This window comes from Dendrobates tinctorius, unplaced genomic scaffold, assembly GCF_039654945.1.
Source record: "Dendrobates tinctorius isolate UK_male_01 unplaced genomic scaffold, ASM3965494v1 ptg000022l, whole genome shotgun sequence".
Taxonomy (NCBI): domain Eukaryota; kingdom Metazoa; phylum Chordata; class Amphibia; order Anura; family Dendrobatidae; genus Dendrobates; species Dendrobates tinctorius.
In genome coordinates this window covers 85,609,235-85,633,398 of record NW_027361690.1, presented here as the reverse complement: position 1 = coordinate 85,633,398, position 24,164 = coordinate 85,609,235, and the positions used below count along the sequence as shown (strand labels likewise).

The window sequence follows — 24,164 nt, the reverse complement described above, 5'->3', positions numbered from 1 at the left end:
CTGTCAACTTACTGTTATAAACCATTGCTTGTATCGCAACATTACATAAAAGGGCATTGTGAAAGATGACACCAGAGAGATCAAGCAGAATCTCTCCGGTGCCACCATGTGACGAACCTGCACCTCACCTGATGTCACCATTACATCAGCGAGATCACAAGGTATGGTCTCCTCACTTGTCCCAACATGACGTTCCACACCTCCTAGGGCATTGATGCCCAACCTGTAGCTCGGGAGCCACATGTGGCTCACGGCTGCCTGCATTAGCTCCAGGTCTGGCAAAGAGCTATGAAGAGCACATCTCAAAATGGTGAATTTTGAGAGTAGTCCAGCACAAAAGAGCAGATCTGGATGCACATATACTGGTCTTAAGGTACTGTTACACTTAACTATGTACCAGCGATCCCGACCAGCGATATGACACGGTCAGGATGGCTGGTGCATCGCTAAGTGGTCGCTAGTGAGCTGCCACACAGGCAGATCTCACCGGTCGGCGGTCGCTACTTACCTGTCAGAGGCGATCCTGACTTCCTCCCGCCCGCGTCCACGCTCGTCTCCACAGCAGGAAGCTGACGAGAAACGGTCCAGGACGTTCTCGCGCGATCAGCGATAACCAGCGGGGGAGCGGTCAGAGGCAAGTATCAGACATCGCTATAACGTCACAAAAACCAGTGACATTATAGCGATATCACTTAGGGTGACAGGCCCTTTAGGGGTTTAGCGATAATTTAAGGATGGTGTGCTGGAGACAGGATGATACTACGGGTCAGTGGAGGTGCTTTAAGCTGGATATGACATTGTGGTGGGAGTGCTAGATGGGAGAATACTGAAGGGGGGGGGGGGGGGGGTAATCGTGGGAACCCTTGGATCTTGGTATACTGCTTCTGTGGAAAAGCTTGGGCAGTCATACCCATAATGGGGGCTTTGGTTGCCACTAATGTGAGGGAGTGTGGGAGCCAGATGTAGCTCGTGACCAATTCTCAAAGCTGAACATGGCTCACGACCCTCTCTCAGAGCTGGATGTGCCGGTCATGGATTATTTCATGTTGAAAACGGAAACAGACAGGATTATCAACATCACAGAGGCTATAAGGAAGAAGCATTGGGTTGCCCCCAAGTCCCTCTGTGAAGGAGGAATTGAAGATTTAATTAGTGCAAATGGTAATCCTAGTAGTATCCAATTTGTCCGATTATGATCTGACTATTGATGAGAAAACACTCCATGAGCGTGGACTGTCCTTCTGTCCTGACTCAGCTCTTAATGTTTTGGATCTTTATCTCGACCTAAACTAATTTATTAGGAAGTTGACCGTACAGCTTCATTTTCTGATTGAGGGTAAAAATAGATTAGATAGTTCTAAGTCAAATATGTCTGATAATGCAATAAGTCCCTTTGTACATTTTGATCTGAAGACTCCCTCGAGTAATTTTCATCCCCTTCATCATAAGGGTTCTCATTTTGAGACATTCCAACAGTTGATTTTCAAGGAAGTTTGTCATTGTCTACTGGTTGCAAAAAGACAAATAACCTAAGAGTCGGTGAGAAAGCGGCTATTAGGTCTGAGGGAGAACAATGACAAAATGCGGACAAGGGGGGGCGGGGAGGTTGTGATGAACAGGAGCTGGTACATTCAAGAGTGATTGAGAATACTTTCTTCCTAAAGTCCATAAAAATCCTTTGAACCCCCCCGGGCTGGATTCTCAATATCCCATATGGGCAATTCTGGAGAATCAGGAAGAATTGCACTAGGGACACCGATTTTCACATTGAAGCAAACATTTTGAAACAACGTTTCAAAAAAATAAAGGCTACCCCAAAAAAAACTGGGCCAGGGTGCATTTTTAAAAGCCAAATAATTTTCCCAGAAAGACTGTATAGATAAGATCAAAAATAGGAAAACCAATGGTCATTCCGCTTCGGAATTTGGCAAATGGTGCTTTGTCACCACGTTTAACCAATCACATGTGAGGATACAGAAACCTCTGATGAAATATTGGTTTATTCTGAAGGGTGAGCCTATACTCTCTGGACATATTCCTGTCCGGCCCAGAACAGTATATAGGAGAAGACGTACAACTCAGTGCAACAAGATTACGGAGAGTACAACTTTGAATCCTTCTCTTGGGTCTGGAGCAACATCAGTTAGGAACCCCGGTTGTTTTGCTTGTAGAATCATAGAATCGTAGAGTTGGAAGGGACCTTCTGGGCCATCTGGTCCAACCCCCTGCTCAAAGCAGGATTCCCTAAATCATCCCAGTCAGATGTCTGTCCAGCCTCTGTTTGAAGACTTCCATTGAAGGAGAACTCACCACTTCTCGTGGCAGCCTGTTCCACTCATTGATCACTCTGTCAAAAAGTTTTTTCTAATATCTAATCTGTGTCTCCTCCCATTCAGTTTCATCCCATTGCTTCTAGTCTTTCCTTGTGCAAATGAGAATAAAGTTGATCCTTCTACAATGTGACAGCCCTTTAGATATTTGTAGACAGCTATTAAGTCTCCTCTCAGTCTTCTCTTTTGCAAACTAAACATTCCCAAATCCTGCAACCTTTCCTCATAAGACAGGGTTTGCAGACCGGTCACCATTCTGGTCGCTCTTTTCTGAACTTGCTCCAGTTTGTTGAGGTCTTTTTTAAAATGTGGTGCCCAAAACTGGACACAATATTCCAGATGAGGTCTGACCAAAGAGGAGTAGAGGGAGATAATGACTTCACGTGATCTAGACCAGTGGTTTTCAACCAGTGTTCCACGGCACACTAGTGTGCCGCGACACATGGTCGGGTGTGCCGCGTGTCCGCATGGCTATTTACATGCGATGCAAATTAGCCATGTGGAGGCAAGCAGGGCGGCGGGTCGGAGAGGCAGCAGTCCCGTGTTCCTGTGTCGCTTCCTCCCTGACACAGCAGTCAGCGGCGCGGCTGGATGACATCATCATTCAGCCCCGCGGCTGCTGTGCCAGTGAGAGGAAGCTGCCGGTGAGGAGAGGTGAGTGGTGTGTGTGTGTGTGTGTGTCTAGGTGAGAGGTGTGTGTTTGTGTGCGTGTGTAGGTGAGTTGATGGATGTGATGAGAAGCAATGATGGGAGTCATGGAGAAGGCGGTGATGGGGAGAGGGCAATGGAGAAGGCGGTGATGGGGGTGATAAGAAGGCGGTGGTGGGGAGAGGGCAATGATGGGGTTGTTGAAAGGGCAATAATGGGGTGGTGGGGAGAAGGAAATGATGGAGGTAGTGGAATGGGCAATTTCTACATGAAGGGGATTATGATGGGGCATATTACTACAAGAAGGTGATAATGATGGGGCATATTACTACAAGAAGGTGATAATGATGGGGCATATTACTACAAGAAGGTGATAATGATGGGGCATATTACTACAAGAAGGGGATAATGATGGGGCATATTACTAAAAGAAAGGGATAATTATGTGGCTCATATACTGCAATATAAAGGGGTACAATGAGAAATACTATGGCCATGAGGCTGGAGTACAAGCGCCAGCTCATATACTATATATATATATATATATATATATATATATATATATATATATATATAATATGCTGATAATTATGTGGCTCATATACGTGGGACTGTATGTATGACTTTACATGGGACTGTATATATATATATATATATATATATATATATATATATATATACACGGGAATACATGGGACTGTATGTATGAGGTTACATGGGATTGTATATATGAGTGGGTTATCCTTTTTTATTTAACTTTTTTAAAATAAATAATTTATTGAAAGGACCTCTGCCAGGCATATTTCACTCTTGAGGGCTTAAAAAGCAGCTCTTGTGGTGATAAGAAGCTGATTTAAAACCCCCAAGAGTGAACTCTGTGAGAGCTGTATGTGTGGAATAATAAATTATATATTTTGCCGGTCTTCAGCAGTCATGAAGACTGACTGCCACTCAAGCTTGACTGCGATAAAAACTAAAAACAGGGAGAGACTGAGATCTGTTGAGGAAGAGCTTCGTGTGTGTCTTTCCACCATTCCTGCCAGGATATCCCTTTTGTGTTTATCGAAACAGGCCCAGGTTTCACACTGAGTGAGTAAAAATACATTTAGAATCTATATTATTAACTATATGTATAATATGTACTGTTTTAGTGTTATTTTGTGCCATTTTGGTTGGTGGTGTGCCCCGGGATTTTTTACGTATAAAAAGTGTGCCGCGGCTCAAAAAAGGTTGAAAATCACTGATCTAGACTGTATGCTTCTGTTAATACATCCTAGAATTGCATTTGCCTTTTTTGCTGCTGCATCACACTGTTGACTCATATTCAGTCTGTGATCTATTAGTATACCCAAGTCTTTTTCACATGTGCTGTCACTTAGCCCTATTCCTCCCATTCTATATATGCTTTTTTCATTTTTATTGCCCAGATGTAGTACTTTGCATTTCTCCCTGTTAAAAACCATTCTGTTAGTTGCTGCCCACTTCTCCAGTTTATTTAAATCTTTTTGAATCCTCTCTCTCTCTTCTCTAGTATTAGCTATCCCTCCTAGCTTTGTGTCATCAGCAAATTTAATCAGTTTACCCTCAATTCCTTCATCTAAATCGTTGATAAAGATGTTGAACAATACAGGGCCCAGGACAGAGCCCTGTGGTACCCCACTTGAGACATTCTTCCAACTGGATGTGCAGCCATTTACGACCACTCTTTGGGTCCGATCACTAAGCCAGTTATGAATCCACCTAACAGTTGCCTTGTCCATTCCATACTTAGTCATTTTTTCAATAAGGATTGTATGAGAGACTTTGTCAAATGCTTTGCTGAAGTCAAGATATACTATATCTACAGCATTTCCTTGATCCACCCAATCAGTAATACCGTCATAGAAGGAAATTAAATTAGTCTGACATGACTTATTAGTTACAAACCCATGATGACTCTGTTTAATCACTTCATTCTTATCCAGGTATTGACATACATGTTGTTTAATAATTTGTTCAAAGATCTTTCCTGGTATAGAAGTCAGACTCACCGGCCTATAGTTGCCTGGGTCCACCTTCTTCCCCTTTTTGAAGATCGGAACAACATTTGCTCTTCTCCAGTCTTCTGGCACTTCTCCTGTTCTCCAAGAATTTTCAAAGATTATGGAGAGGGGTTCAAAAATTTCTTCTGCTATCTCCTTCAGTACTCTGGGGTGTAATTCATCTGGACCTGGAGACTTGAATTCATTTAGGTTAGCTAAGTGTTTCCTCACTATCTTTCTGTTTATAGATATCCTGGATTCTTCTATTCCCTTAATAGGACAGTGAATAACAGTTGATGTTACATTTCCTTTCTGAGAGAAAACAGATGCAAATTAGGAATTTAAAAGTTCAGCCTTCTCAACATCCTGTCTTACCATTTCATCATTTTCATCCTGTAAAAATCCTATAGCATCTTTGACTTTTTTTACTTTTGACATATCCCCAAAATCCTTTATTATTGCTTTTGACATCTCTTGCAAGCCTCAATTCATTTTCAGCTTTAGATAATCTGATTTGTGCCCTGCAGGTTCTGCAGACAGCATTATATTCTTCTTTAGATATGCCTCCCTCTTTCCATTTTATAAACATTTTTTTCTTCCTTTTTAGCATGTGCTTAAGTTCTGTGTTCATCCATCCTGGTTTCCTTAAATGCTTCCTATTCTTCCCTCTTTTCGGAATTGTTAACAACTGTGCTTTGAGAATTTCATTTTTCAAGATTTCCCATCCTTCCTGGACATTTTTGTCTTTAAGGATATCCAGCCATTGGATCCCTCCAATTCTCTTTCTGAATCCCTTAAAATCTGCCTTTCTGAAATCTAACCTTGACGTCTGAGTCTTCACAGGTCTTCCGCCTCTAGTTATCCAAAATTCTAAAATAGCATGGTCGCTACCTCCTAGGGTCCCAGCCACTTTTACCTCCTCAACCATTTCCTCCCTGTTTATAAGAATTAGATCCAAGGTAGCAGTTCCCCTTGTTTTCTCCCTTACCTTTTGGAAGATAAAGTTGTCAGCAAGAGAGGATAAGAATTTCCTTGACCTGTTTTGCCTGAGAGAGATTCCCAACAAATGTCTGGATAGTTGAAATCTCCCATGACAACTGTGTCATATTTTTTGGAGAACTTGGCCATTTGATGCATAAAGAGTTCATCCATATCTTCAGTTTGCACAGGCGGCCTGTAGTAAATGCCTACAATGGTGTCCTTTCCATTGTTCTGTCCTTGTATTCTTACCCAAACAGTTTCCACAGAACTCCCAGTCTCTGAAGCTTCAATCTCTGTGCAGATATACGCGTTTCTAACATACAATGCAACACCTCCTCCTCGTTTATCAAGTCTGTTTCTTGCAAATAAGTTGTATCCTTCTAGTCTTGTATTCCAATCATGTGTATTATCCCACCAAGTTTCAGTGATTCCAATGACATCATATTTCTTTTCCTGTGTTAGTAGTTCCAATTCTCCTTGTTTGTTGCCCATGCTTTGTGCATTAGTATAGAAACATTTTAGTTTGTGATTGGTTTCTCTTTCTCCAATATTTTTATTAATTAGATTCTTTCGTCTTTGTTCTTCCTTTCCACTTCTAATAGCAAAGTTCTCAATAGCATTTGTCAGGTGTATGGCTTTTTCTGGTCTTTTGCTTCCCTTCCCACGTTGTTCTAGTTTAAAGCTCTCCTTACTAGTGTAGCAAGGCGACTTCCAAATACCTGCTTTCCAGTCTTCGTAAGGTGCACCCCATCTCTAGCAAGTAGTCCATCGTATAAGTAGTTCACTCCGTGATCCAGAAATCCAAATCGTTGCTGACGGCACCATCGACGTAGCCAGTTGTTCACCTGCAGAATCTTATTCCACCGCCTTGTTCCATGGCCATCCACTGGGAGGATGGAAGAGAAGACCACCTGTGCTCCCAGTTCTTTCACTTTCTTGCCTAAGTCTTCAAAGTCTCTGCAGATGGTTTCCAGGTCGTTTCTTGCGGTGTCATTTGTCCCCACATGTAGTAGCAGGAATGGGTAGTCATCTGTAGGTCTGAAGAGTCCTGATATCCTGTCAGACACATCTTTAATTTTTGCACCTGGAAGACAGCACATTTCTCTTGAAGTTATATCCGGTCTGCAGATAGCGGCCTCTGTTCCTCTCAACAGGGAATCCCCCATGACCACCACTCTCCGTTTCTTCTTCACAACATTTTTCTTTCTCCATCCAGGACGACTCTGAAGGCGTACAAGGTTGCTGTTTGTTGGCAAAGTCTTATCCTGATATATTTCTTCATCGTTTTCCTGCGTGAGAGCCTGGTACTGGTTTCTGAGCAGTATGGGTGCTGACTGCCTCCCGATCCGCCTGCTTCTCTGGGTCACATGTCTCCATTCCTCTGTTTCTTCAGGTGCACTTCGAATTTCTTCTCTTTCTGTAACATGAAGAGAGAATTCTGCTCTGTCTAAGAACTCTTCACCTTCCTTAATGATCTTCAATGTAGCTAACCTCTCTTCGAGATTTTGCAACTTTTCCTCCAACAGGGTCACAAGCTTGCATTTGTGGCATGTGAAGTTTGGCTTTTCCACTGGTAAATCTGTGAACATGTAGCAAGAAATGCAGCTCACCAAATGGCTCCTGGCCTCTTCCATCTTGAGATTTCTTAAAAACGATGAAAGATGAGCCAAAATTCGCACGCAGATTTCCTCTTTTCAGCTGCAACGGCCAAAACCCAGTGATCGTTGAGCTCGCGGAGACTCTTCACTTATCCCAGAAGGCACTGGGAATATGCAAATGATCTCCTCAAGACTCTTCCCCTGGTTTAACTGCGAAGTGCCTATGCCGTTTATCTATTATTAACGGTGCAAAGGAATTTAGATCTAACACCACGGGCATTAGTTATAAAATGAATAATTTTGTTAACGGCTAATCAATTTTTGTAGTGTACTTACTGGAATGCAGTTGCGGGCTCCAATATGTAGGCCGCACCATACAGACCATGCACGCGCGGCTAAATAAGCACCGCCAAAACAATCAAAATGGTTTTCCACTGCATAGTTTGTCCAAACATTTCCTTACTACGCATCAGAAGGATCCAAAATCATTAAAGTTAATAATTATTGCTTATATACCAAATACTGTAGCTGATCTTTACAGCAACTTAATTAATCAGGAAAGTTTTTGGATATTTACCTAAGCTAGGTACATTGGCCCCTGAGGGTTTGAATTTGACTACTGAGAAAGTGACGAGATAATTTATTCATTTTATCCTTTTTACTCCCCTTTTTCGCCATATAAAATTTTTATTGTAATACAATTGTTCTTAATCTTACGTTTTATGTATTTTACCATGTATTTTTATTCTTCTTGTTGTCTTTCTTATTGTGCATTCCTGTGTATTTTTATGCTGTCATTTGACAGGCTAATCATTTGATTTTTGATTGCTGTCAACAATCACATGAATAGCCTGTCACATGACAGCATTCCTTCCTGTCTCGTAATAATAAATTGCCACCTGATGAAGACTGGGTTACCGTCGAAACACGTTGTGGGCTAAAGAACAACCAATTTTTGTCCGTGTGTTCCTAGCGCTCCGTTGACTGTTCATTCTTATCGTCCATACCCATAATAGGGGCTTTGGTTGCCACTAATGTGAGGGAGTGTGGGAGCCAGATGTAGCTTGTGACCATCTCTCAAAGCTGAACATGGCTCACGATCCACTGTCAAGAGCTGGATGTGGCTCTCAAGGTTAGAAAGGTTGGGGACCACTGCCCTACGGACACACAAGGTCAGCTTGGCGCAGACAGACACACGCCTCCAGGGAGCGAGAGGATGTGGCAGCACACTCGCTCACAACGCTGACAGGCTGAGAGGCCCAGTTCACCAACAAAATTGAAACAGATGGCAGCTCTAACAGGATGGCAGCAAACAGTTCCTTGTTAGAGATAATCCCGTTAGTGGACTGGGCTTATATCAGGCCAGAAACCAGCCCCGGTAGCATAGAAAGTTAAGGGCCTGTCCCAATAAGCGATAACGCTAGCAATATCGCTATAATGTCACTGGCTTTTGTGACGTTATAGCGATATCGCTATGTCTGATACTTACCTCCGACCGCGCCCCCGCTGGTTATCGCTGATCGCACGAGAACGTCCTGGACTATTTCTCGTCGTCAGCTTCCTGCTGTGGAGACGAGCGACGCGTGCGGGAGGACGTCAGGATCGCCTCGTCTGACAGGTAAGTAGCGACCGCCGACCCCTGCGATGTCGCTGGTGAGATCTGCCTGTGTGGCAGCTCACTAGCAACCACTTAGCGATGTACCAGCGATCCTGACCGCGTCATTTCGCTGGTCGGGATCGCTGGCACATCGCTAGGTGTGACAGTACTTTTAATCCGAAAAGCGGACGTGTGGATTCGTAGATTGAGATAAAAGAGCAGCCAAAGGTTAAATTATATAATTTAATCGCCTTAAGAGCACACTAGACAATACATTATATACATAATGGTTTATACATACCGTATTTTTCAGACCATAAAACGCACTTTTTTCCCCAAAAATTTTGGGGTAAAGTGGGGGGTGTGTCTTATGGTCGCAATGTTCCTACCTCTGAGGCTGGTGCGGGTGCCGCGGGGCTCTGTAGTGCGGTGGTGGCAGCGTTGCCGAGATTTGAATCTCGTCCCCTGAGATCTCGGGACGAGATCTGAACCTGCGCATGCGCCGTCCCCGGACCGGCGGCCATCTTTCCGGCGTCCATGCTCCTGGAGGCCACCGCAACATGGCGGCGGCCAGCAAGGGAAGTGCGGGGGCCTCCGGGCTTGGAGGAAATGCTGGCGGAGCTGCCGCCCCTGCACCGGAGCACAGAGAGCCGCCACCCTCACCCCACAGAGCCAACCTGCCCCAGCACAGCCCTGCTGCCCCAGCCCAGCTGCCACAGCCCCAGCACAGAGCCGCCACCGCACGAGCCTGGACCACTCCTCCACCTGTGCCAGATCCCTTCCCAGGTATGGTGAATTCGGACTGTAAGACGGACCCCATTTGACACATTATTATTTTTTTCCCTATTTTCCTTCTGAAAATTGGGGTGCGTCTTATGGTCCGGTGCGTCTTATAGTCCGAAAAATACGGTATATAATGGTCAGATATGCAAATACAATACTGATAGGACTAAGGAAATAAGCAAAATATACAGGTGCTTCTCACAAAATTAGAATATCATCAAAAATTCATTCATTTCAGTTCTTCAATACAAAAAGTGAAACTCAATATACAGAGTCACTACAGTGATTTCAAGTGTTTATTTCTGTTATGTTGACGATTATGGCTTACAGCCAATGAAAACCCAAAAGTCATTATCTCAGTAAGTTAGATTAAAAAAAAAAAAAAAAAAAAAAAAAAAAAAAACCTGCTAAGGCTTCTTAAGCATTAGTCTGTTTCAGTAGGCTCCACAATCATGGGGAAGACTGCTGACTTGACAGATGTCCAGAAGGCAGTCTTTGACACACTCCACAAGGAGGGTAAGCCACAAAAGGTCATTGCTAAAGAAGCTGGCTGTTCACAGAGAGCTGTATCCAAGCATATGAATGGAAAGTTGAGTGGAAGGAAAAAGTATGGTAGAAAAAGGTGCATAAGCAACCGGGATAACCACAGCCTTGAAAGGATTATTAAGAAAAGGCCATTCAAACATTTGGGGGAGATTCACATGGAGCGGACTGCTGCTGGATTTATTGCTTCAAGAGCCACCACACACAAACGTATCCAGGATATGGGCTACAAGTGTCACATTCCTTGTCTCATGACCAATACACAACGCCAGAAGCATCCTACCTGGCCCAGAAAAAAAAAAAAAAAAAAAAAAAGACTACTAGTAGGTGGACTGTTGCTCAGTGGTCCAAGATGTTTTCAGACGAAAGTAAAATTTTGCATTTGGAAATCAAGGTTCCTCCCAGTGTCCGGAGGAAGAGTGGAGAGGCACAAAATCCAAGCTGCTTGAGGTCTAGTGTGAGGTTTCCACAATCAGTGATGGTTTGAGGAGCCATGTCATCCGCTGCTGTAGGTCCACTGTGTTTTATCAAGCTGTCTACCAGAAAATTTATACAGCACTTCATGCTTGCCTCTGCTGACAAGCCTTTTGGAGATGGAAATTGCATACTCCAGCAGGACTTGGCACCTGTCCACATTGCCAAAAGTACCAATACCTGGTTTAAAGACAACAGTATCACTGTGCTTGATTGGCCAGCAAACTCACCTGACGTTAACCCCAGGTATGGTCAAGAGGAAGATGAGAGACACCAGATCCAACAATGCAGACGAGCTGAAGGCTGCTATCCATGCAACCTGGGCTTCCATAACCCCTCAGCAGTGCCACAGGCTGATCGCCTCCATGCCACACCGCATTGATGCAGTAATTGATGCAAAACGAGCCCCGACCAAGTATTGAGTGCATTTACTGAACATACATTTCAGTCGGCCAACATTTCAGATTTTAAAATCATTTTTCAAGCTGGTGCTATAAAGTAAATTCCCATTTACTGAGAAAATGACTTTTGGGTTTTCATTGGCTGTAAGCCATGATCATCAACATTAACAGAAATAAACACTTGAAAAATGTCACTCTGCTTGTAATGACTGTATAATATATGAGTTGCACTTTTTGTATTGAAGAACTTAAATTAACTTTTTGAGGATATTCTAATTTAGTGAGAAGCACCTGTTTGTCAATTACCAGGTAATGTCAGATCATGGGTGTGCTGCAAGGGGGCATGGGCTACCAGCAGGCTCCAAGGTCTCTCACTTTTGGTCGTCCTAGGGAGCAGTTCTGGCGACATCGGATCCATCCGGGCCCGTGCTATGTGTGGGAACCAAACAAGCCTTCACTACCTGGCTTCTACTAGATGTTCTATGTATCGCTATACCCCTGGGTGCAAGAACGGGTCGAGACTCAGGTGGGTGTTTGCTATGCTCACATCTGTGTCATCTTTTTTGGCACAAGGCAAAACAATTAAAATGAGCAAATACAGGCAAGATCGTTTACATGACGGTAACCGAATGCCTGACGTATCCCAATGATTTTTGCGGTCATTTTCCATAAATATGATGGAATTTGTGATAGACGCTTAGACAAAGATGTTAAAAAGAAAAAAAGAAAAAAAAAACACTAATGAAAATAGCCTAGTCAAAAATGATGGGATTCTTAACTGAACATTTTCCAGCACAACATTTTGAGGCAATCACTACACACAATCAAATTTATGCAACTCTCAATGAGACCTCTGCACCTGTCTACAGGTATTTTGGCCCCCTTATGAGCAGATTGCTCCTTGTGTCTCAGATGTGAAGGCACCTTCTCCAGACTGCAGGTTTCAGCACCTTCCACATATGTTGGATGAGATTTAGATCAGGGCTCATAGAAGCCACTTCAGAAGAGTCCGATGCTTGTCTCTTAAGCCCCGTTACACACTGCGATATCGCTAGCAATATCGCTGTAAAGTCACCGATTGTGACGTTGCAGCGATATTGCTAGCGATATCGCTGCATGTGATACTTACCTCCGACCCGCTCCCACACTACTCATCGTTGGTCGCGCGTGAACTCCCTGGACCATTCCTCGTCGGCCACTTCCTGCTGGGCTCCCTGTGGCGCCGACGAGCGACGCGTGGACGCGGGCGGGAGGACATCAGGATCGCCGCATCTGACAGGTAAGTAGCGACCCCTGCAATGTCGCTGGTGAGATCTGCCTGTGTGGCAGCTCACTAGCGACCGCTTAGCGATGCACCAGCGATCCATATCGTTGTCGGGATCGCTGGTGTATTGCTAAGTGTAACGGTACCCATAGCCATCATTGGATGTTTTTAGCTGTGAGTCTTGGACCTTTATCCTGTTGGAGAACCCATGAGCTGCGGCTCAGATCAAGCTTTCTGACACTGGGCAGCACATTTTGCACAGATTCAAGACCCCTTGGTGCAAGATGCAGCAAAGCAGCCACAAAATATGACCAAGCCTCCTCCATGTGTCACAGTGGGTACAATGTTTTCTTTGAAAACATCATTTTTGCATCTGTTAATATAAAGCTGATGTGACTTGCCAAAAAGCTACAGTTGTGTTTCATATGTCCATGCTCCCAGAAGCTTTGTCACTTTGCATTTTGGCAAATGCCAGTCACTTATGTTAAGGATTTGCTTTCAACAGTGGCTTCCTCAGTCGTTTTCGCTGAAGTCCACCAAGACAACAATGGATGGTGTGTGATACTGAGGTACCTTGACTTTGGAGGAGTTCTCCTCTAACCTCTTTGGAAGTTGTTCTTAGAGCTTTGGTTGCCATTTGTATTATCCGTCTCTTCAATTTTCCTCTTGCGGCCAGGTAATGGGAGGTTGGCTACACATAGACCTTCTGAAGAATATGTGCAACATCACGATCGATGTTCAGTGTGGTCCACACCATGATACCAAACATGCAAAGTTATAGAGAAACAGCATGCTATAGAAAACGGGATCACCAGAAAAAAAAAAAAAATTAAATTCTTTTTTAATGCAAGCTACAAAAGTAACAAACACAGGGTGACAAGCCCTGTCAAACAGCGTATCAGTGTTATTATTACCTCAGTGTCGTATAGATTGGATCCAGGTCTGAAAATAACATTAGAGAATAATAAGATGAATGTTAGGATCAGCTGTTTGGACTTACCGGTGGAGGAATGCAGAGTGCGGCCAGCGTGTGTATAGACTCATGCGCAGACGGCAAAAAGAGAAATCGGCTGTTTTCAACCGGGCGGAGATGAAACACACTCTGCATTACTCCTCTGGTAAGTCCAAACAGCTGATCCTCACATGTATATAAAATGCGTGCTACACACCCTTACTTACAGGCCACTGAGAAAGCCACGCTTGGCTGACTACACGCGTTGGGCATTCTGCCCTGTCATTTACTTTGACTTTTACCTGGATCCAGGCCACCATGCATCTTTATTGACTAACACCATTGGCATCATAGCTCCATGCACGCATGTACTAGCCCCCTTCCTATATTGGAGGTTTCTCACAGCACTATCACTACTTTATTTATGGGGCGTTGTAATTTGCCATTTGATCGCACATGTTGTATTCTAGCATGCATACAGTGTGTATGTTAGGTTAAGTCATTGTCACTTGGCTATCACTTGTGATGCACTATTGCATATCTTCTCAATATGTGACTAGTGCATGTTATTGATGTGCTAGGGCACATGTTTATCAACTACTTGATGGTGCTAATACTGGGTGATTTTTTACAGCTTGTATACATACATCTTATTGTTCTGTAATTAATGTTATTTTCAAACTTGGATCCAATCTATATGATATTGAGGTTATAGCATTGATACACTGACTTGGCTTGTCACCCTATTTTGGGTGATTGTGTGTACAGTCATTTTTTGACTTTTTAATTGATTTTATAATTACCTTTTGTAGCCTGCAGTGATAAAGAATTGATTTAAATATTTTTCTGGTGATCCTGTTTTGTACAGCATGCTCTCTCTCTATTATTTTGCATATATTGTCCTCTTCATGCTATAGGAGATCCCGAATTTATTTAGATGTGCCCTCTGATCCCTTTCACACATACCATGATACCAAACAGCACAAGGACTACTTGTTCCCCATTTGACTAAGCAGGATGATCAATTACAGACACCTGTGGAGCCAAATACAGGACACATCTTAGTTTAAAGGGGTATTCCCATCACCCAGATCCTATCCTGATGTGTAGCAGGTGTAATAATAGTATTAGCAAATACCTCCAATTAGAAATTTAGTATAGTTTTCCTAATTTGCTATGTCTCTTTCCTCATGTGTCTCTTTGTCTCCATAGTTACGATCACCAACAGCTAGGTAACAGTCACTATATCAATAGGCGCACACGCTCAGAAACTATGCACATCAGAGCACACTATCGGCACCATTAGTGTCTATGGCCTCGTCGGCACATACGTCTAAATGCAAGCCATGACGGGAACAAATCTTCCCAGCTGGGCCAATGAACTGCGGTGACCTCAGTGAGATCACCGCTTGCACAGTGAGAAAGTCTCAGAGTGCAGAGGCGAGTTCACCAAAGTGAAATTCTCCTGGTGAACTGACCTCTGCACCGCAAGACTTTTTCTCACTGTGCTAGCACAGTGATCTTACCAGACGTAGTTCATCGCAATTCATTGGCCCAGATAGGAACGCAGTCTCAGTGACCGGAGGTAACCTCAATGACGTCACCGCTGCTCACTGATGCTGCAATTGCAGCAGCTCATTCATTAGTGGTTCTCAGCCTGGACGGTCACATCTTGGCACCGTCCATATTGAAAACTAGTAAATCTCAGACATAGATTACGGCGTGGGACAGAATGACATACAGTTGAGGGATATTGTTGTTTTATTACAAGAGACGAGGGATTCAGTTAGGCGAGTATAACTTATTTTTAAATAAAAGGAAAACTAAGTTTTGTTTTTATTTCAAATAAAAGATTTTATTCTGGCTGTGTCCTTATTTACCATATAACTATAGGATTAATAATGGATAGGTGTATTATAGACGCCTCTCCATTACCAAGCCGTGGGCTTGATGTCAGCAGACAATACAAAGATGACATCAACCCCACAAATATGAACCCCACTTGCCACCAGCATAGGGAAAGTGGGAAGAGATGGGAAAAGCGCCAGAATTGGCGCATCTAATAGATGTGCCTTTTCTGGGGCGGCTGTGGGCTTGTATATCTAGGCCTTGGTGGGGGGGGGGGGGGAATTGAGAATATCCAGGGCTCCATACCAACCTGAGATTACCAGCCCCCAGTTGTCTACATTAGCTTGGCTGGTTGTCAAAAATGTGAGGGACTCAACGCCTTTTTTTTTTTTCCAAATTAATTATTCAAATAATTAAAAGAAAAAAAAAAAAAAAAAGCGAGGGGACCCCTGTATTCTTGATAACCAACCTTGCTAACGCTGGCAGCTGAGAGTTGCAGCCCGCAGCTGTCAGTTTTGCCAGGCTTGTTATTAAAAATACAAGGGAAACCATGCCTTTTTTTTATTATTATTTATTTAAAGCACAGGCTGTTGAATATTCCCATCAGTCTCCCCCTGTTCTCACTTATTAGCGGCAGCAGGCATTGGCTTTTGGGAGTAGTAGTCCCATTAGGTGACACCAGTGATCAGAGTTAAACTTTTTACCTCTGATCACAGCTGTGGGCTCACGCGGTCAATGACGGTGTGGGAACCGCATCTCTCTGACGGGCGGTTGTGATATTACCGCTGATCAGAAGCAGTGTTTGCATGCACATGACAGTGGCAAACACTGGACGTTTGGGACTCCATTCTAAGTGTATGGGGTCCGCGTACTGTTCTCATACCAGAATTTATTACCAATTTTTTTTTTTTTTAACTGTTCGGCCAAACCCGAACATTCAGGGGTCCGCCCACCCCTAGCTCATAACCCTCATCCATCTTGCACGAGTCAGATAAGAGGAGCTATGTGACCAGACAGCACGGTAAAGGCAAATTCTAAGTATGTTGTTGCGGTGTCCCATTAGTGACATCAGAGCAGGTGAAGTCTGTGCTGTACAGATGCCATTTCATATTATTTAGTCATTCTAGTAGTTTACATAACAAACAGGTCTAACAAAAAGGAAAAGTGACAAGTGCCATGACTAACTTCAAACAGAACTGGCTACCAGTCCTTGGACAGTGGTCAGGGATCTGCCATATATTATTGTCCAAAAGCAAAACACAGACAAGCAGTGACCTTGGCCAGACAGCAATCAGCCCATTATCTCTGTACTCCTCACATCTCTATCTGGCATTGTTCTCAAAGGAGCCTTGGGTATTCTTTAATATGCAATAGCCTGGCACACTAGCCTACACTGTTTAACATGTTGAATTTTTTTCACAGCATTTTTCTGTGTGTTTATGCTGCAACCAGATTGGAAACATTTTAAATATTGTCCTGTTAAGGGCTTTTTTTTTTCCCCTTACAAAGTGGTAATTGATTTTTTTGCATTTTTTCATTGAAGGAAAAAAAAAACAAAACCAGACAATGTGCACTATACAGGCCTGTTTCCCATGAAAATCAATAGGAAACTTATTCAGCTTCCTTCAGAATCTATATGATTGCAAGAGTGGTGCTTATAAAAAAAGCCTGCTGCATAAAGCAGCATAAACTTAAAAATACTCAAAACACAAACGCTTTAAGTTCCTGGCAAGGGTCCTGACATTTCCTAGATAAAGGGGCGGCTTTTACACATAGTTACATTGGTGATGCCAATCAGTGCCCACATCACTGCTGGGGCAAGCAACAATTATTAGTGGGCACAAGGAATTGTCCTGTTGAAGAAAAGTCTATTTTATGGCATACTAGCTGAAGAGCTCGGCGCTGCCCGGGCATAGTAACTAACTGTGGTTAGTTATAGCAAATTATAATTATCCTCCATCCCATAGTCCCGTGTCCATATACCCATCATACATATCCACGATCCCATAGTCCCGTGCCCATATACCCGTCATACATATCCACGATCCCATAGTCCCATGCCCATATACCCATCATACATATCCTATATCCATAGTCCCGTGCCCATATACCCATCACACATCCTCCATCCCATAGTCCCGTGCCCATATACCCATCATACATATTCTCCATCCCATAGTCCCGTGCTCATATACCCATCATACATATCCTCCATCCCATAGTCTCGTGCCCATGTACCCATCATACATATCCTCCATCCCATAGTCCCGTGCCCATATCCTCCATCCCATAGTCAACCATTATGACATCATAATGAGCGTCGGGACTTGCAACCTATGACGACATCAGCGTCGCCATGGCAACCATTGTGACATCATAATGAGAGGCGGGGCTTGATACACACTTTTTCCCCAGTATGTAGATAGGGGCAAAATTGTTTGGTGAATTGGAACGCACGAGGTTAAAATTTCGCCTCATAACATAGCCTAGGATGCTCTCGGGGTCCAGACGTGTGACTGTGCCAAATTTTGTGGCTGTAGCTGCGACGGTGCGGATGCCAATCCCGGACACACACACACACACACCTCCATGAGGTCAATCATCCTCATTTTACACAGTCTTCTACTAGGCATTGCTCCTACTAGCCAGTTTCCTACTCCACACTGATGAGGGGCAAATACCCCGAAACAGCTGTCTGGGAATGGATACCATGTTTTGGCATAGGTGGTTTCCTTCAATGGAGACTGCCCTTCCCATGGTTGTTCCTTTCCGGGGAAAGACCTGGCTGGTCATTGCTTGCGTTGAGAAACATGTGATGGTGTCTCCGCGGCTTCTGTTTTGCATATTTTGAATATTTCCCATAAGGGTGGGGGCATTGCTCTAGAATCACTGCGTTGAGAAACACGTGATGGTGTCTCCGCAGTGTTGGATGTTGATCTCCATGAGGTCAATCATCTTCATTTTACACAACATAGCTTAGGACGCTCTCGGGGTCCAGACGTGTGACTGTGCCAAATTTTGTGGCTGTAGCTGCGACGGTGCAGATGCCTATCCCGGACATACACACATACATACACACACTTGAGCTTTATATAACAGATGAAAAGTGACAGGATTGAATAGAACAAAGCCACAGGATAGGTGATAACATGTTGATGAGTGGGGGTCCGACCACTGGGACCTGCAACAATCTGCAGAATGGGGAATTCTCAGCACCCTTGGAATGTGGCAGCAGTGTGCCTAGGTGACTGCCACTAGTTTCACCCCCTATGGGACTACTGTGCATTGCACATTGCTTTCTCCAGCAGCCCCATAGAGAATGAATGGTGGTGTGATTGGGCATCCAAGCTGCCACTCTATTTGATAATGGGAATAAGTGTTCTTCATCTGGAATAAAAATTTCCCATTTTGGCAATTGGTGTGGGTCTCAGTGATCGGGACGCAGGCTGCCCACAGGTGGGTCCAGGGGGAGGGGGGGGTTGGGGCACAGGCTGCCCACAGGGGGGTTCGCAGGATGACGGGACACAGGCTACCCACGGGGGGGGGGGGGGGCGGAGGGGGGTTCACAGGGTGATGGGACATAGGTTGCCCCTGGGAGGGAGGAGGGTGTCCGTGGTCCGCAGAGTGAGGGGACACAGGGTGCCCACAGAGGGCGGAAGCAGGGTGACGGGACACAGGGTGCCCACAGAGGGCGGAAGCAGGGTGACGGGACGCAGGGTGCCCACAGAGGGCGGACGCAGGGTGCCCACAGAGGGCGGACGCAGGGTGCCCACAGAGGGCGGACGCAGGGTGCCCACAGAGGGCGGACGCAGGGTGCCCACAGAGGGCGGACGCAGGGTGCCCACAGAGGGCGGACGCAGGGTGCCCACAGAGGGCGGACGCAGGGTGCCCACAGAGGGCGGAAGCAGGGTGCCCACAGAGGGCGGACGCAGGGTGCCCACAGAGGGCGGACGCAGGGTGCCCACAGAGGGCGGACGCAGGGTGCCCACAGAGGGCGGAAGCAGGGTGCCCACAGAGGGCGGAAGCAGGGTGCCCACAGAGGGCGGAAGCAGGGTGCCCACAGAGGGCGGAAGCAGGGTGATGGGACACAAGGTGTCCATGGTTAAGGGGGCGCAGGGTGCCCATGGGACACAGGGTGACGGGATGCAGGGTGCCCACGGGGAGGGGGATCCATAGGGTGAGAGGGACACGCTTCCCACAGGGTGGTCCGCAGAGTGAGGGGGATCCATAGGGTGAGAGGGACACGCTTCCCACAGGGTGGTCCGCAGAGTGAGGGGGATCCATAGGGTGAGAGGGACACGCTTCCCACAGGGTGGTCCGCAGAGTGAGGGGGATCCATAGGGTGAGAGGGACACGCTTCCCACAGGGTGGTCCGCAGAGTGAGGGGGATCCATAGGGTGAGAGGGACACGCTTCCCACAGGGTGGTCCGCAGAGGAGGATCCATAGGGTGAGAGGGACGCGCTTCCCACAGGGTGGTCCGCAGAGGAGGATCCATAGGGTGAGAGGGACACGCTTCCCACAGGGTGGTCCCCAGAGTGAGGGGGATCCATAGGGTGAGAGGGACACACTTCCCACAGGGTGGTCCGCAGAGTGAGGGGGATCCATAGGGTGAGAGGGACACACTTCCCACAGGGTGGTCCGCAGAGTGAGGGGGATCCATAGGGTGAGAGGGACACACTTCCCACAGGGTGGTCCGCAGAGTGAGGGGGATCCATAGGGTGAGAGGGACGCGCTTCCCACAGGGTGGTCCGCAGAGTGAGGGGGATCCATAGGGTGAGAGGGACACACTTCCCACAGGGTGGTCCGCAGAGTGAGGGGGATCCATAGGGTGAGAGGGACACACTTCCCACAGGGTGGACCTTCAGTCATGTTCTCTGCACACTGCTGGTCCTGGAGCTGCGGTTACAGCTGCAGACACACTGGAGGGTTGCTGGTCACTGACAGCTCGGGGAGGTCTGGCAGCAGGAGAGGGGGTCTCCACAAGGCTCGGCAGTCACACACGAGTCCCCCCAGGGCCCCTCTCACCTCTGTGCAGGGAGCTGCTGATGATCCTCGCAGCGCAGGAACAGCTGTGGCCGGACATGGTGCCCGGTGACAGGAGGACAGGTCTCGGTGCAGGAAGTATAACACTGGCTATCCCGGGCCGGTACACGGTGGTAGAGACCGTAGAGTGACGCCGCAGCCCAGCGGTGACCCGGGCCCGGCAGCAGCCTGCTATGTCGTCAGCAGGGTTCAACGACCCAACCAATCACAAACAGAGCTTAGAAAAGGTGCCGGACGTGCAGTTCGCGTTATTCGACGTCATTACGCTGAAGCTGCCAATCAACGTGCGTTCACGACAAGAGCGTGACCATCCGCCATCTTTACTCCGGTCAATGACAAGTAGTGACGTTCTTACAGAAAAGGCGTAGATGAGCGGAGATACGCTCGGACGTGTGTCTGTATTAGCTGCAAAGCATGCCGGGATGTGTAGTTCACAGCCTGAGAGGCGAGCAACAGGTCGTTCGCACTCCGCCATCACCAAACTGTATCAGCGGAATATTTCTCCTGCCCGTGGTGTGAGGTATCGCGCGCTTCTCCCCAGCCCCTATATGGTGCAATAATAACAAGCTATTGTCTTCACAACTTGACGTCACGGGGTATGAGACTCGTGATAAACAACCGCAGCGAGGCATGTGACGAGTCACGTGGACAACGGTCTGTGACACTGACAACCCGGAAACGGGAGTAGTGGAGCGGCGTGTGGTGCCGGGGAGAGCGGTGCAGCGGGCCGGGGTATGTGCTGTACACAGGGGGCGCCGCAGGGGTGTAAGCTACGTATAAGGGACGCCACACTGCAGGGGTGTGTGCCGAGTGTGAGGGGGTGCCGCGCTGCAGGGGTGTGCGCCGAGTATGAGGGGGTGCCGCGCTGCAGGGGTGTGCGCCGAGTATGAGGGGGTGCCGCGCTGCAGGGGTGTGCGCCGAGTATGAGGGGGTGCCGCGCTGCAGGGGTGTGCGCCGAGTATGAGGGGGTGCCGCGCTGCAGGGGTGTGCGCCGAGTATGAGGGGGTGCCGCGCTGCAGGGGTGTGCGCCGAGTATGAGGGGGTGCCGCGCTGCAGGGGTGTGCGCCGAGTATGAGGGGGTGCCGCGCTGCAGGGGTGTGCGCCGAGTATGAGGGGGTGCCGCGCTGCAGGGGTGTGCGCCGAGTACGTGGGGGTGCTGCAGGGGTGTGTGCTGGGTATAAGGGATGCCGCGCTGCAGGGGTGTGTGCTGACCATGAGGGTGTGCTGCGCTGCAGGGGTGTGTGCTGAATATGAGGGCTGCTGCGCTGCAGGGGTGTGTGCTGAGTATGAGGGGGTGCCACACTACAGGTGTATGAGAGGGTGCCACACTCCAGGGTATGTGCTGAGTACAAGGGGGTGCTGCAGGAGTGTGCTGGGTATAAGGGATGCCACACTGCAGGGGTGTGTGCTGAGTACGTGGGGGTGCTGCAGGGGTGTGTGCTGGGTATAAGGGACGCCACGCTGCAGGGGTGTGTGCTGGGTATAAGGGACGCCACGCTGCAGGGGTGTGTGCTGGGTATAAGGGACGCCACGCTGCAGGGGTGTGTGCTGGGTATAAGGGACGCCACGCTGCAGGGGTGTGTGCTGAGTACGTGGGGTGCTGCAGGGGTGTATGCTGGCTACAAGGGGCACCGAGCTGCAGGGGTATATGTGCTGGGTACGAGGGGGCGCTGTGCTGTAGGGGTGTGTGCTGGCTACAAGGGGCGCCACAGGGGTATGTGCGCTGGGTTCCGTGCTGCAGGGGAATGTGCTGGGCCGTTCCAGAACTGTTTGCCCTTTTTGCTGTTGCATTAGGGTATGTGCACACAGTGCGAATTTGGCTAAATCCGCAGGTAAATTGACCTGCGGATTACCCCTGCGTTTTGACACCTGCGGATTCCTATAATGGAGCAGGTTTCAAAACGCTGCGGATCCGCACAAAAGAATTGAAATGCTGCGGATTTAAATCCGCAGCATGTGCACATCATTTTTCGTTGATTATTATGGTACTGTACAACGCAGCAGAATCTGCAACGTGTGCACAGACCCTTACTCTGTGGACTCATGGGTATACTAATAGATCACAGACTGCACAAGTTTTTTTTTTTTTTCACGCATGCTGTTGCTTATACAATCATAGAATGTTAAAGTTGGAAGGGACCTCCTGGGTCATCATGTCCAACCCCCTGCTCAATGCAGGATTCACTAAACCATCACAGACAGATGTCTGTCCAGCCTCTGAAGACTTCCATTGATTGAGAAATAACCACCTCTGGTGGCAGCCTGTTCCACTCATTGATCACCCTCACTGTCAAAAAGTTTTTTTCTAATATGTAATCTGTATCTTCTCCCTTTCGGTTTCATTCCATTGCTTTGTGTTTCCATGTGCAAATGAGCATAACTATGATCCCTCTACACTGACAGCCCTTCAGATATTTGTAAACCACTATTAAGTTTCCTTTTAGCCTTATTTTTTGCAAGCTAAACATTAGTTCTATTCCTCCCATTCTGTAGATGTAATTTTTGTTTTCTTGCCCAGATGTAGAATCTTACATTTTTCCACCCACCTTTCCACCTTGGCGGTCGTTGGGACCTTGTCACATAGCAGCGAGTCTGACGACTCGCGCCTGAGTTCTGAGTCGCCAACGAGGTCGCTTGTCGGCATCAAACACAGCGATGCGCGCTGGCCAGCGGGACTCCAACAATCAAAAAATGGCCTAGGACATTCGAGCACGATCAGCAATATCCAGCGGGGGGCCGGTCGCCGCTATGTGTCACACGTAGCGAGATCGATGGCGAGGTCGCTGTTGCGTCACAAAACCTGTGACGTTTCAGCAATTTCGATAATCTCGTTATGTGAGACGGGGCCTTTAGTTATCCCTTCTAGCTTTGCATTGTCTGCAAATTTGATTAGTTTACCTTCAGTTCTCTTATCTACATCGTTTATAAAAATGTTGAACAATGCTGGGGCCAGTACTTGACCAGGTTTGCACACACTGCAGCAGGGATTTTGGCTCACTTCTCCATATAGATCTCCTGATCTTTCTGGTTTCGGGGCTGTCGCTGGGCAACATTGAGTTTCAGCTCCCTCCAAAGATTTTCTGTTGGGTTTCACATCTGGAGACTGGCTAGGCCACTCCAGGACCCGGCTTCTTATGGAGTCATTCCTTTGTTGCCCTGGCTGTATGTTTTGGGTCATTGTCATGCTGGAAGACCCAGCCATGACCCATCTTCAGTGCACTTACTGAGGAAAGACTGTTGTTGGACAAAATCTTGCAATACATGACCCCATCAATCCTCCCTTTAGAACGGTGCATTCATCCTGTCCTCTTTGCAGAAATGCACCCACAAAGTATGATGTTTCCCCCACCATGCGTCATGGTTGGGATGATATTCTTGTGGTTGTACTCATCCTTCTACTTCCTCCAAACAAGGTGAGTGGAGTTGATACAAAAAAGCTCTCTTGTTCTCATCTGACCACGTGACCTTCTCGTTTGCATCCTCTGGATCATCTAAATGGTCATTGGCAAACTTCTTGAGTGCTTGTGATGTGCTGGCGTGAGCAGGGGGACCTTGCGTGCCCAGCAGATTTTTAATCCATGAAGGTGTAGTGTGTTACTAATGGTAATGTTTGAGACTGCGGTCCCAGCTCTCTTCAGGTCATTGAGCAGGTCTTCCTGTGTAGTTCTGGCATGATTCAT

The 24,164-nt window shown here is 46.8% G+C and overlaps 2 protein-coding genes across 6 annotated transcripts in view; one reads left to right on the top strand and one right to left on the bottom strand.

Moving 5' to 3' along the window:
- The window catches only part of CLPX (caseinolytic mitochondrial matrix peptidase chaperone subunit X), a 45,031-nt gene extending 24,246 nt beyond the window's left edge, over nt 1-20,785 (bottom strand). The window contains exon 1 of one of the 2 annotated variants that reach the window (XM_073568841.1): nt 20,467-20,785. In XM_073568841.1, coding sequence (XP_073424942.1) covers nt 20,467-20,524 — 58 coding nt within the window. In that variant the 5' untranslated portion in view covers nt 20,525-20,785. The remainder of the gene's footprint in view (nt 1-20,466) is intronic. The other variant, XM_073568840.1, reaches the window with a different exon arrangement.
- A 69-nt stretch (nt 20,786-20,854) lies between these two features.
- SPG21 (SPG21 abhydrolase domain containing, maspardin) overlaps nt 20,855-24,164 on the top strand; it is an 80,300-nt gene continuing 76,990 nt past the window's right edge. The window contains exon 1 of one of the 4 annotated variants that reach the window (XM_073568845.1): nt 20,855-21,004. The gene's annotated coding sequence lies outside the window, so the exon portion shown is untranslated. Of the gene's footprint in view, nt 21,005-21,077; nt 21,217-24,164 lie in introns of those variants that run through there. The other 3 variants (XM_073568846.1, XM_073568842.1, XM_073568843.1) reach the window with 3 other exon arrangements.